The 14,728-nt window shown below is 37.7% G+C and overlaps 1 protein-coding gene across 1 annotated transcript in view; it reads right to left on the reverse strand.

Annotated features, from left to right (window-relative positions):
* LOC126976607 (inositol-trisphosphate 3-kinase homolog) overlaps positions 1–8,167 on the reverse strand; it is a 132,313-nt gene extending 124,146 nt beyond the window's left edge. Inside the window, exons 1-2 of the mRNA XM_050825028.1 lie at positions 7,802–8,167; positions 4,832–4,933 (exon numbers count right to left, since the gene is read on the reverse strand). Of these exons, the coding sequence (XP_050680985.1) occupies positions 4,832–4,933; positions 7,802–7,885 (186 nt within the window). The 5' untranslated portion in view covers positions 7,886–8,167. The remainder of the gene's footprint in view (positions 1–4,831; positions 4,934–7,801) is intronic.
* Between the last annotated feature and the right edge of the window lie 6,561 nt (positions 8,168–14,728).

The following is a 14,728-nucleotide window of genomic DNA, read 5'->3' on the forward strand; positions in this document are numbered from 1 at the left end:
GTGTAACGACGAAGAAGAAGATATAACATCGTCTGTCGGGTCAGTTATTAATGCTAAAATTATTTTAATGTTAAAATTATTATGCAAATATTACTGCTCCCTGCACCGATATCCGCGGGCGCTCTATAAAGCAACAAAAATACTATGCCTGTACCTAGCATGAAAATTGTAGCTTGGTAATATTCTTGATAAATTTGAATTACGTAAATCAGAAGATGATACGTTATGCTCGTGTTGGCTACTAAGAGGAAGAGTGGGTGATCCCGAAGATATTCTCAGTACATACAGAAATTGTATTTTACAAAAGCCCGCAGCCTTCACCGCTGATAAAGTTAGAAACGTTCGTTTCCAACAGTTATAACCCGGTGCTCATCAAACTGAAAGGACCATTCTTGCTTATAGGTCACTTGAACCCAAAGACAAACCATAAAGATCTCACAGACAAACCAATCAATCAAGATGGTTTTGTGGGACTATTCATTTTTTTTAGTTATTGTATTGTCAAAGCTGTAATAAATAAATAAATAATTAAAAAATAAATAAATTACTTAGAGGCTTAGCCATAGAATAGAGTCAGATATACTAGGTTATAAACAACCTGAAAGCCGATAATGCGGGACCAATTTTGATTTCACAGTACTGTGTGCGTTAGCGAGTGGTTAGCTAGTTTAATGTTCTGTTTTGAACATTAAACTAAAGAGTTAATTCCAAGTATGGCTAACAGTTTACAACTTGTCAATGAAAATAGGTAACAGTAACAATAAATTTGGGTCTTTTCTATGTTTTTCTATCTTACTGTATCTCCGTTAGACATGCTCTTCTCTGTCGCACGCTTTGAATGTCTAGATGCTAGTAAATTATAAGTCTTTGGTCGGATCATTTCCACGTTGCACTCTGCTGACTATTTGAGAAGCTTCTAGATACTCTACATGCTTAAATGGTATTAATATCAGAGATATTCTCTCTCAGAACGCCATTTGTTTCCGAAGCGGTTGTAGTATCTAGTACTTATAAGAAATGATATCAAAAAGAATTCTAAAGGAATCAATTTTGAAAAAATAAATGCCTTTTATGCCTTCTAATACATTTTATTACAGACTGGAATTCTTCAAATTCTTTCCTTTTTTTATGGAATAGGAGGACAAACGAGCGTACGGGTCACCTGGTGTTAAGTGATCACCGCCGCCCACATTCTCTTGCAATACCAGAGGAATCACAAGAGCGTTGCCGGCCTTTAAGGAAGGTATACGCGCTTTTTTTGAAGGTACCCATGTCGTATCGTCCCGGAAACACCGCACAAGGAAGCTCATTCCACAGCTTTGTAGTACGAGGGAGAAAGCTCCTTGAAAACCGCACTGTGGAGGACCGCCACACATCCAGATGGTGGGGATGATATCTTAACTTGTGGCGTGTCGCGCGAAGGTGGAATTTGTTTATTTATTTATCCTTCACTGCTTTGATTGCATTATTATTATTACTAGAACCACTAGATCTTTTTCATTCTATACGAAACAGGTTTCATTCTATACGAATTTAATTTGCTAGTACCATATTTATCAAAAATGCAGGATTCGATCCCTCACCTTTGGGGTTACTTCCTAGCGCTCTTACCAACTACTTAGTTGCGTACAACGTCCGTACTCATGTACATTCTTCCTAAATCTCTATAAATTTTGGTACAAATTAAATTTGTATATCTAATCTTAGAAGTAAAGGATATCACTTAAAAATAAACTGTTTAGGTTTTATTGTATCTATAAATAGCCCAGTAAATAGGTTAAATAGTCGATAAACGCATGAAGAGTTTCAAAAATTACATCTGGCTCCATACCTACTCTGTGTAACGCTATCACAGCAATTTAATCGCTTTCATTACCCAATCCACCCACATTTTAATCAAAGAGGATGTAAATACTATCGAAAAGGCGGAACTGCCTAATTAAAAATTAAAATTTAGTTTAGTATGAACAGTGTATTGATATAAGTTTGAAATAGTATCTAATAATTTTATTAGTATTGGCGATTGTCAACGACGTAAGGCGGCTAAGTTTGAGAGCGAACAGTTGCTTAAAGCGTAGTGGATTTCGCGCGATCTCCGTTTTTCACAAGATTATAGCCGTCATCTGTCAATCTATCAATAACTACACGTTTTATACAATCGAGTGAATCGCTTTTTTCTTAGAGAGATTCGCTGGGCTGATTTTAATATCACAAGAATATTTGAAAACATTAGCGTCAAAATGAAAACAAAAAGAACATTAAAAATGATAGGTTCCATATTCAAACGATATATTGTTGATTTTTTTTTAATGTACAACAATTTATGGCCAACCTAAGTGTTTCAATTCATTAGCATGAAAGAACCAACAATCTTATCAAGTATTGCAAATTTCATAACATGCATGTCACAAAGTGTGGTAGTGGTATAAACGTTAATCAAAAGATGGAAAAATAATTTTTCAACAATTTGTTATGGTTTTAAAGTGGTAACACCCACTTCTAGGATTAATACATAAATAAAATTTGAAAACAAAATTTTATGAACGATTCGGGACTCGAACCCAACGACCTCTCGCGTTCCGTGCGAGTTGATAAATCAAGTGAGCTAACCGTTCGAGTGACGTGTCGTCATAAAATCTTGTATGCTTTCTTCAACTCTCAGGTTGTGGCTTGATCTACAGGATCTATTTTACAGATAGCCTACCCAACCCCAGTATTTGCATTTTAGGAAATTGACTTAAATGTCGCTCTTTTTTTTTTTTTTTTTATGGAATAGGAGGACAAACGAGCGTACGGGTCACCTGGTGTTAAGTGATCACCGCCGCCCACACTCTCCTGCAACACCAGAGGAATCACAAGAGCGTTGCCGGCCTTTAAGGAAGGTGTACGCGCTTTTCTTGAAGGTACCCATGTCGTATCGTCCCGGAAACACCGCACACGGAAGCTCATTCCACAGCTTCGTGGTACGAGGAAGAAAGCTCCTTGAAAACCGCACTGTGGAGGACCGCCACACATCCAGATGGTGGGGATGAAATCCTAACTTGTGGCGTGTCGTGCGAAGGTGGAATTCGGCGGCAGGAATCAGGTTGAACAGCTCTTCGGAACACTCCCCGTGATAGATGCGGTAGAAAACACACAATGAAGCGACGTCTCTACGCAACGCCAAATGATCCAGCCGTTCACAGAGTACTGGGTTCCCGACAATTCGAGCTGCTCTGCGTTGCACGCGGTCAAATGGATCGAGCTGATACTGGGGTGCGCCAGACCAGAGATGACAGCAATACTCCATGTGAGGCCGGACCTGCGCTTTGTAGAGCGCTAGAATGTGGGCCGGCTTGAAGTATTGCCGTGCTCTATTTATGACGCCCAGTTTCTTTGAAGCCAGTTTGGCTTTGCCCTCCAGATGGCCACGGAATTGGCAATTGCTCGAGATTTCGAGACCCAGTATTCCGATACTAGGCGAGGCTTTAAGGGAAGTGTTCTCGAAGAGCGGTGATACGGCAAATGGGGTTTTTTTGGTGGTAAACGCGCAAACTTGAGTCTTCTGGGGGTTAAATTGGACAAGGTTCAACTTACCCCATTCCGCGACCTTCTCGAGAGAGGACTCGATAGAAGACACAAGTTTCTCCCGGCACTGGTCGACGTTTTCCCGAGAGAGACCTGCATGGCCCGTGTATACGGCATCACCAGTGCTGTCGTCTGCATAGCAATGCATGTTGGCGGTGTCCAACATATCATTGATATGCAGAAGAAACAGCGTGGGAGATAGCACACAGCCTTGGGGAACTCCAGCGTTCACGGGCTTGGGATTCGAGCAATAACCGTCGATAACGACCTGTATGCTGCGCCCAGTGAGGAAGCTGGAGGTCCACTTGCATAAGCTCTCGGGAAGCCCAAATGATGGAAGTTTTGCGAGGAGCGCCTTGTGCCATACACGATCAAAGGCCTTCGCTATATCCAGACCAACTGCCAGGCCTTCCCCCTTGCTTTCAATAGCCGCCGCCCATCTATGTGTTAGGTATACCAGAAGATCGCCAGTCGACCGACCATTGCGAAAGCCGTACTGCCGGTCGTTGATCAACTGGTGACCCTCAAGGTATACCAAGAGCTGGCGGTTAATTATGCTCTCCATGATTTTGGAGAGTAGGGAGGTAATCGCAATAGGCCTGTAGTTTGCCGGATCCGAACTGTCTCCTTTTTTTGGGATCGGATGGACAAGGGCTGACTTCCATGAATCAGGGACTACGCCTTTTGAATAAGAGTGCCGGAATAAACGCGTTAGCACCGGCGTCAACTCAGGGGCACACGTTCTAAGCACGATTGGAGAAATGCCATCCGGCCCGCTCGACTTCCTGACGTCCAACGAAAACAGAGCTCGCCTAACAGTTTTCTGTCGGAACTGTACTTCAGGCATGGAGCTCTGACACCGCGGGATGGTCGGCGGTGTTTTTCCGTTGTCGTCAAGAGTCGAGTTGGAGGCAAAAAGAGTGCACACGAGATCGCCTTTCTCTTTTGCCGTATGGGCCAGGGTGTCATTCCTCATGTGCAACGGCGGCATGGACGGCTGGTTGAAGTTACCAAGAGCAGCTTTCGACAACGACCAGAACTTGCGTGTTCCGGTCGGGTAACTGGAAAGCTGCTCGCCAATTTTGACGACGTGCTTTGATTTCGCACGGGCGATTTGCCGCTTAAAAAATCTGCTTAAAAAATCTGGAGCTCTTGCAAATCTAAACAATTTGTTAAGGTTTTAAAGTGATAACCCGCACTTCTAGTTCACTTCACTTATAATTTTTACACTATATTTCGTTATCCACTCAACCAGATTACTTACGGCGCAGTAGAAACAGCTGAACAAGGATGGATGTGTTGACACGGTGGATATTGGTGACGAAACATCACATATTGTCTCCCAGTTCACTGGTTTGCAGTCCACCTGAAAATTATATTTGAGGTACTTATAATGTAGCATTATTTAAACTTATAGAAAAAAAACTGATTGTTTGTTGGTTCTAGATAAAATCTAACAACCTCAGCACTACATATTATAAAACACTGCACCGATTATCATGTTGTTTTCACCAATGGATAGCGTGATTCTCGAGGAACGTTTAACTATGTATTTTGTATAGTTTTTGTATACATTAAAGATATTTGTTGGAGGTGTCGGAAAAAAGTTAGCCTAAAATATGGGAGCTTTGAACGAAAATGCTGTCTAAACCCTTTGAGATATAACAAAATAATGTATTGTGCAATTGTGTATCTTATATTATAGTTCTACAGAAAAATCCGTTATGGCATATTTCTATCTCTTAAGGATAACATACTATATCCATATGAATACTTTACGAATTGGTATTTATAAAGCGGTAATATAAAAGCTGTTTACACAAATACCATATTAATCCTTAACACTTTATTACAACATACAATTTTACATTATAAAGAACAACAACATTACAAAATCATTAATTTTCGTTGGCTAGTTAGACTACATTATTCCCCAATTCTTAGTGTGTACATCATTTTTTATTCTATTGACAGAACTTATATTTAGGTACAAACTAATAATTCAAGTTTTGAGAGTAAATTAAAAATAATGCTATTCCAAAAAGCTACTACTATGGCTTTGATGAACTATAATTGGCCTTTCACTATTTCAGCACGATATAAAGAGACTGGATATCGCTATGTCGTTTAGAACTGTCACTTTGTAGTGCAAGCCTTTATATAAGTCCCAGTATAAGTGATACAGATCTTATAATGTCGCTACTTTGGCTATGAGCCAGGGTTTGGTACTTCGCGCTTTGGGACCAAGCGTCATCTTGAAAAGGTACTTCACAATACGATGTAAGTCGGTATCTTTATGAACTTTGGCTGAAGTTTTAAATTTTTTTTCACATAGGTAAATGAAGCGTTTTGTCTCTACCAAATTATTATATTAAGCGTCGATAAAGGTTTTCGTAAAAATAATATGCTGTTCCCGTTCCCGTTTTCGCTCTCGTTCCCAACATATTATATGAATCTTATTTCGAAGAAAATTGCTATAGCTCATCGACGTGAATTTCAGTTTTTTACAAATCTAGCGGGATCCATTTAGATTTCCGGGATAAAATGTAGCCTATATCATTTCCCAAGCTCTATTCTATCGATTAACTAAATTTCATCAAAATCGGTTCAGTCGCTCCGGCGTAAAAGCGTAACAAACGCACTTAGATTCACATTTATGAATGACGCAGGACTATAACTGTACTGCACTTTTCTGTACCTTTCCACTGCGTGTTTTGCAAGTGTTTTGATTGATCCATCATCCACTCTATCGGACTGTAGAGATTGATTGATCGATTTTCGATAAATAATAAATGACTAACGCAGTTGGTACCTTATAATGTATGGAGTTCGTGTAAAACCCCTAACATTTCAAATCTACATTACATTTAACTTCGATAAATAATGACATAAATATCGATATCAGGCGGTTTAACTCGTACCTATAAGATTTCTATCTTTAAAATGTGTTTATATAACATACTAAGGACGACAGGTAGGCATATTTTACAGTAATTAGTAATTACAGAAGCCCTTGTATACATGCGTAATTAAATGACTCGGCAAAAAAAGCGTAGTATTAGCACTATGTTGTGGTGTTCCAACTCGTAGATTACTATCTACAACTAATGTAGGTTTGACACCGAAAGAATATTGATTTAAAATTACGATTAGGTACATACCTATTTATAATATAGAAAAAACTGAGCTATTTTTATAAGATGACCTGATATTAGGTAGGTACAGTTTTAGGTAAAGAAGTCAACCCTAAAGTCGTTAGAAAAGGTAAGAGTCACGCGATAGAAAGAGAGGCAACTTCTAGGTGAATAAATGTGAACTGAATTACACCTTATTGTATGAGCGTAAGAGTCCCTATTTCTTTAATTGATTTTGCGGAGTGAGACTTCCGTACTTGTACTATTTATATTCTTTGGTATTAGTCAGATTACGTTATTTTCAATTCTGGCATCACCTACGTAACAAATTATTGCTGTTCAGATTACATTTGACAATTCGATTTTAGAACGTGATTGAATTTTAAAGAAGGTTTAGACGAACAATGACGCCATGCAAATTAGTATGCCAACATAAACGATACGACAATTTGATCATGTATTAACCTTGACGAAAACGTCAAAGCACGATATGTGATTTAAGATATTTTGTGACTTAAACAACCGAGCAATATTTAACTGTCTAGTATCTATTAATTATCTGAATGTTATAGGTCTGTCTGTACGTAATAATATACCTATCTGATTTAATGCAAGGAATAAAACATTTATGTAGACGTTTGTAAATTACGTCGCCTTTGTGTAACAACAGAGGATATATAGGAATATTAGTTAATATTATTATCATGTCTTTAAATATAGACTTGTAACTTATATATATTTTAATTAATATATATTGTACACCTTTATAGGTATTACAAGATCTAGATATAGTTGAGAATTCCTTAACCACTGCATAAACTTATAAATTAATTCTTGTGTGGTATTATCGTTAAGTACTAAGGTTTACATTGAATCGTTCTCACCAAAATTAGGTAAATTACCTACTTAATTTAATTGAAAGAAGGTCGCAGTTTGGGTTTACTCATTAATTCTGTAGTTTAGTACTGGTTTAATCAGTATATATGCCAAATCGGAAGTTGAATGCACTAACAGATTACCGTGACCTTGGAAGCTGCGCTTGCGACACGGGCGCGGCTGTGCGGTGAGTTCCCCAGCACTAGCCAATACTGAATACTCACATTAGCACCGCATGTCACGTCGTGCTCATGACTGTAAACTGCCGAATAACTCTCCGGTGGAAATTGAAACGGATGCAAAGACATATCTTCACAAACTCACAACACTAACACTAATGCTGTCCACATGGCGAACAATCCAGCGCGGTCCGCTTATTCATAACAAAACCTACCGTCACATGTGGTGCCCGAATGAAACAGACTACGGATAAACAGTCTCAGACACTATAAAACTTATTATAACGAGTTTTACGAAAACAAGCTGCAAGCTTGTCATAGGTTGATGAAGCGCAGTGCCGGCCGCGTACTGTATCGGTGCGTAATGTTATCGAATCTTGCAGAACGGGCAGCTGATAAGCGCGTGCTAATACGTCCACTGTAGCCGCCAACTGGCCGGGCCTGCCGTATGCCTCACAATAACTTATAATTACCTACATATTCATAATAAATAAACAATTGTCGGCCTACATAGGTACTTATAGTTATCGCATGGAATAATTTATCCGTCCATGTATGCCTAATTCGTCTGTTTCTGCTATCGAAATCTTTGTTTTATATTTATTTAGGTGTGTGTCATTGTGATTGAATGCTTGTACATACATGAGTTACTCGTAAGACATTTAGCTATTGATAATCTGGCATTTTGACTCGGTAACAATAGCGGTTTAATTTTTGGAAAGTTAATTCAGATCAGCTTTCCGAGTCTCGATTGAATTGATATTTTATCTATAATTATACATTTTCATGTATGTATATGTATTTCCTTCAGCAGTAGCTCATGCCCCCGGCATCGTCTGAGTGGATTTTAGAAGTGGGTCCAGGAAAAATTGGTTGATAATAGCTCTGTAACTCATTGGTGTTGTTATTGTTTTTTTTTTTTGTGTTTGACATTTCACACAAACCCGGTCCTATTTTATGTGATTGAGTGTCATTCAAAATCATCATCATTTCAAATTTAAAGTACAGGTAGGTGGTGGTCCCTCCTCAAAGATCACTTGAAGATTTAGGAAGGTTAAACCTTTGGTGTCACTTTAGTATGGACTTACTTAGGTCATGTTTCTGGATTCTACTAATAAATAAACCACATGATATTGTCTTTATCAAAGTCACCGACATAGCCCAAATGATTGCGAAACTGAAGTGGCAATGGGCAGGGCACATAGCTCGACGGACAGAAGGCCGTTGGGGCAGTCAAGTCCTCGAATAACGACCACGTAACGGAAGACGTAGTGTTGGTAGGCCCCCCACAAGATGGACTGACGATCTGGTGAAGATCGCCGAAATAAGTTGGTTGGGGCAGCGCAGGACCGATCTTCTGCACCTTTGTGCAGCAATGAACGTTTTCCGGATAATATTTATTGTTTTACAAATTATATAACTACACTATATTGCACATTTCTGCATTCATTGAAACCATTATAAAAAGCGGTCCAGTCTTCCTGAAGGATCGCCCCTTAAGGGCTTGTTAATCTTATGTATAGGTACCTCTTATCTCTCATTTTCGAATAAAAAATATAGGTGACGGATGCTTTGATCAAAGCTCTTGAGAAGCATCTATTTATATTATTAATTAGGTAGTACTCAGTAAGGCGAGACAGTACTTCACTAAAAGCCACCGCCTGCAACTTTATAAGTCCCAAATTCGGCCTAACATGGAGTACTGTTCTCACCTCTGGGCGGGTGCTCCCCAGTACCAGCTTCTTCCATTTGACCGCATACAACGAAGAACGGCTCGAATCATCGACGATCAAGTCGTCTCCGATCGGCTTGATTCTCTAGCATTGCGTAGAGATGTGGGTTCTCTCTGCATCTTCTACCGCATTTATCACGGGGAGTGCTCCGAGGAGCTGTTCGGGTTGATTCCAGCGGCCGAATTCCACCATCGGACATTACGTGCAAAGTACCATCCGCATCACGTAGACGTCTGACATTCCACAACCGCGCGTTTTCTTCGAAATTTCTTGCCTTTGAATTTCACAGCCACTTTGTGGAATCAACTACCGGCAGCGGTCTTCCCGAACAGATACGACTTAGGGACCTTCAAGAAAAAAGCATACTCCCACCTTAAAGGCCGGCAACGCATTTCTTGACACACCTGTTGTTGCGGATGTCCATGGGCGGTTGCCTCACCTCTCCCCATCCCGTGAGCCTCTTGCCCAGTTGCCCCCTCTCATATAATAAAAAAAAAAGGTAGGAGAAAAAGCTTCTTCTCATTTCAAAAGAAAACTCAAAACAATTTTTTTTTCCAAGTTTATTTAAATTTGATTGGTGATTTTGCAACTTCTGATCTCAAAAACACGCGACTAAGAGATTTGGCAGTCTTATTGACGCTGACCTGACACTGCCTAAAGGATTCTTAAGAGACCGAAACCGACGGAAAACCAATGCTTTAAGCCTGATGCACTAACACCTCTCGGGCAATCTCTTAATTTATGCTGTGTGGCTAAAGATGTGTGTGGTCTAGCTTTATCGGGGTGAAATACCGTGCCCTTTCTATTGATCAATTCCTGCCACTTTCTCTCAACTTCTTGTTTTAACTCATCAGTTGTTGGCAGCTGTAGGGGTCCGCACCGATGGTTTTACCCAGCGTAAAAGCTCGTAATGAATAATTTCTCTTACATACCACTATACACACAGCTTCTCTTAATAGCGAGTTTTGCTACCGTCTGTGAAGCCTAACCGACCTTATTTGGACGTTTTTGTCGTACATGATTAAAGTGACATCCCTCACTTCTGGGATTAATTATACAAATTAAATTTGTAACCAAAATTAATGAACAATGAGGATGGGGATGAACCTCGAACCCGCGACCTATCGGGTTCCATCCGAGCGCTCTTACCAACTGAGCCAACCGTTCAAGTAACGCATGGTGCGTAAATCTTCATCACCAGAAATCAATCTCTTCAATAACGGTTTGACTACATACTTACATAGTCTCAATGAAGAATCTCAAATGAGTACATGGTTCATTACATTTCTTACAGTGAACTTGGCACCGAAATATTGAGCCTCTTTACTTACTTACCAATTTATTTTATTTTTTCGCGGCTTGCATTGAATTTTCCTTTTTTGTAATAAAATAAAAAATGTGTCGTATTTCTTCCTTAGATTCACTCATTTGACAGAAAGAAATAAAAACTGGAAACAACATTCTGATTTGTTACTTTTTAAAATTGGGTACCCTTTTTAATCTGAACGAGCTAGATAGAGTACAGACAAATAGATATTATTACAAGTTTAAATATACTATATGCGAAAAGACTTTTTCCTTGACCCGTCATACCACAAAGGCATTCTATTACCAATGCTTCGAGTTAGCTTTCGCAGGCAAATCTTCAAAAAGAAAGACTCATTCCACCGATCCGCCTTTTCTTACAGCTTCAAAGTAATATTATACCCAGGTGACATCACCAGTGACAATATTATACGAATGATTGATGTTCGTTATATTTTTTATCAACTTACGGTACCACTTTACACGAGTCGTTTCTGTTCATTCATCAAGTACCAAGCTTACAATCAGGTGTGCATGTAGTTAAAATCTTTTTCATTTATATCATCAATGAACGAATTTTCAGACATTTATTCTTTTATCCAGTTTCAATCAGTAGCCGTATGGTATCAATGTAAGTACAAAAAATTGTTACAGAGATGACCATGTCCATAGAATTTGGCGTACCTCAAGGCAGTATTTTAGGTCCAGCCTTATTTCTAATTTATATTAACGACCTGTATTAAATTGTAAAATAATATCATATGCCGATAATACAGTTCTGCTCTTCACAGGTAGAACTTGGGATTCTGTTCAGGAACTCGCTGAACTAGGACTTAAAAATGTCACTCTATGGCTCGAGAAAAACCTTCTTATCTTGAATTTAAAAAAGTCAAAATTTATAACATTCTCTCCAAGTGTCAAATCACAACCAAATAAAAACTTCTCAGTTAAAGTGCATTGTTTCTCATCTTTAGACCAATGCAGTTGTATAAAACTCGAAGGTGTTCATCAAATTAAATATCTGGGGGTTGTCATAGACAAATATCTAAGATGGGATGAACATATTAAAACACTTTCAGGGAGAATCCGAAAACTCGGAAAGGTTTTCTAAACTATAAGACATCTAGGTGATCTAGATTTTTGTTTAAAAATTTACAATGCCTTAGTCGGTTCTGTTTTGAGGTATTGTGAAATATCCTGGGGAGGAGCAAATAAAACCCATTTATTACGTCTTGAAAGAGCCCAACACATGCTTCTAAAAATAATAGCATATAAACCTTTCATGTACCCTTCTCATATACTCTACGAAGAAACTAGAGTCCTTACCGTTCAACAATTATTTCTACACTGCTTAATAATCAACCAGCACAAAAAGCCCGGTCGCCTTAAAGAAAATTTGGTTATACATTCTCTTAGATTCAAAAATATTTACTGTGTTCCGAAGTTCAATCTTGTCATGTGTCGAAATCATGCTAGCTATCTAGGACCTTCAATATATAACCAAGTAAATAAAAAAATAAAAATTGCGGACCACTCTTCTTACAAAGTAAGATCTACAGTACGAGAGTGGCTTTTACAACTCAGCTATGATCAAACCGAGAAAATTACTAAATCAAAATTAATATAACTTTATATATTTAATTATGAACATTTATTTATAACTTGGCTTTATCTATATAACTATTTGCTTTATCTATTATTATTTAATTTTATATAGTTCTTATTATAAGATAGGTATGCTTTAAAGTTAGATAAATATTGTTTGTGTCAGTCTTAGTTCTATTTCATTAATTATTAACATTATATAAAAATTACATAGCAGACGGTAATCACTGGTTGGCTCTGCACAGGGTTTCCTCGTGAGCCATCCAGAGGAATTTAATTTAAAGGTGCCTCTTTGTTTCTGTTTTTGAGACTGAGACTGTAAATTTATATAAGGCATGAAGAACATTGTATTCAATTATAATTAATAATAAAAAAAAAAACAAAATAATACTCCACTGAACCCGGAATACATAGAGCTTCGAGATCGATGCCAATTGAAGACCAATACAAATAAACATTATTCAAATATGCGTAAACTAAGCGCCTTTGAATCGTCATTATAAATATTTCATTTTAATAAAAAAATCTATCATACTATTGTTCGGAAAAATTAGAGCTCGTGAGATACAAAACTCAACGTCCACTCTTACATCAATGTATCTATATTTTACAATAGCTGTAATATACTAACATAACAAATTGTTTTGTTTGGTGCTGCATCCAATATGTGAATCATGGTCAAAATTTAAAAGCGTTATAAATGTCAAATATTTTATAAAAAAAAAATCTGTAGCATTTGTTGTTGAAACGCGAACTTTATAAAAATAGTGGCGCGAATATTTCCTCCAGTTGAATTCATTGCACTGCAACTGTCAACACACAATTTTTAAAACGATGCTGGTGTAGTGTGTAAAAATAAAATGACAATCACAATATTGAAATGTTACTGTTCTCGGAGTTTTTCGTAATTCTTCGGCAGATGTTTGTACTGCTGTGGAAAGTGCTACGACCACGAGACAAGCACATTTCATCAAGTTGTGACTTGATAGTGAACTAACTGTATTATGTATTTCTGAACGCGCGTGTTTATCTTTGTCTTTATTATTGTGCATAAGACAGACAAAATAAATTAAATCGCATTCGAAACGCATTCAGGAATACGACCCTTTCATCTGTATAAAAAAATCTGGATAACGGATTTTTTCCACCATGTAGGTTACGGTATAACAGTAGTGTTTAGACAATTTTGTAACATATTTTGCATGTCAATTGACGAAACATATTGGGTTATCAATAATATTATGTTTACATCTTAAGTACAATGTTTCCTGCAAATAAAATTTCATTTCATTTCATTTCAGAACTAGTAAAGTTCTGAAATGAAATGAAATCATTCTGTTTTGAAAAGAGCAACCATAAAATGTCTTGCTCCTTCTTTTCTAAGGAAATCTGACTTCCAAATGAGTTGTATGAAAAAATTACATATTTCAAGTGTTAATGTAATTTACCTACGAAATAAAATATTTTGGATTTGATTTTAAACTATATCTAACTAAAATAATGCTCGAAAGGATAGTGTTATGTTATAAGAGCGGGTAAAAATCGAAGCAAAGCTGCATTTATTATAAAAAAATTTAGTTACTTAGACACAGACCGTTCACATAGGCACGCGTACTAAACGGCGACTTATACGGTAATTAATAATTAAGCTATTAAAGCTGTACCTAATCTAAAGAGGGTGTTATACTCGTAATTATGTTAAATTACGCAAAAGTAATTTGGATATAAATCCACTCGTTTTTGCGTACATTCATAACCTTTAATCTCAGATTAAGGATTGTTCTTCGCTGCGGTCCAACTAGATACCGCAGGCGAAGTTGCAAAGTGCGGCAACTAATACTAAGAACAAGTGGATTTACTCGAGCCAGTCTCGAACAATGTGTGACGTTAACGTGCCACATGTTCTGTTAAACTTTGCTAATAATTGAAACTAAAATGCCGTGTTGCGTAGTAATACTTAGTAAAAATGATACTACAAGAAATAAGAAAGACATTGGGATCACATATCATCAGTATGTTTTTTGTATTTTATTAATTTCAACGGAAAATATCACGAAGAATATTATTTCTTCTTTTTCTATTCTATAGTGGTCTGTAAATAAAACTTCAATTTGTGTCTACAATTTGTACGATGAGGCTGTGGACTATGAGCAGCGCAAGCGATCAGCGATTCAACACGATACGTCCGTCCTCGGTGCCCCGTGGTCGATCTCTTGAATGCCCCTCGCGATTTTTCTTGAAACCCGTTAACTAAACTACCTATCGCTTGAGCCGCGCACCGCCAACGTCCACTCGATTCAAATGCTTTAATATTCGATATATAACTTTA

Source organism: Leptidea sinapis, chromosome 41 (assembly GCF_905404315.1).
Source record: "Leptidea sinapis chromosome 41, ilLepSina1.1, whole genome shotgun sequence".
Lineage (NCBI taxonomy): Eukaryota > Metazoa > Arthropoda > Insecta > Lepidoptera > Pieridae > Leptidea > Leptidea sinapis.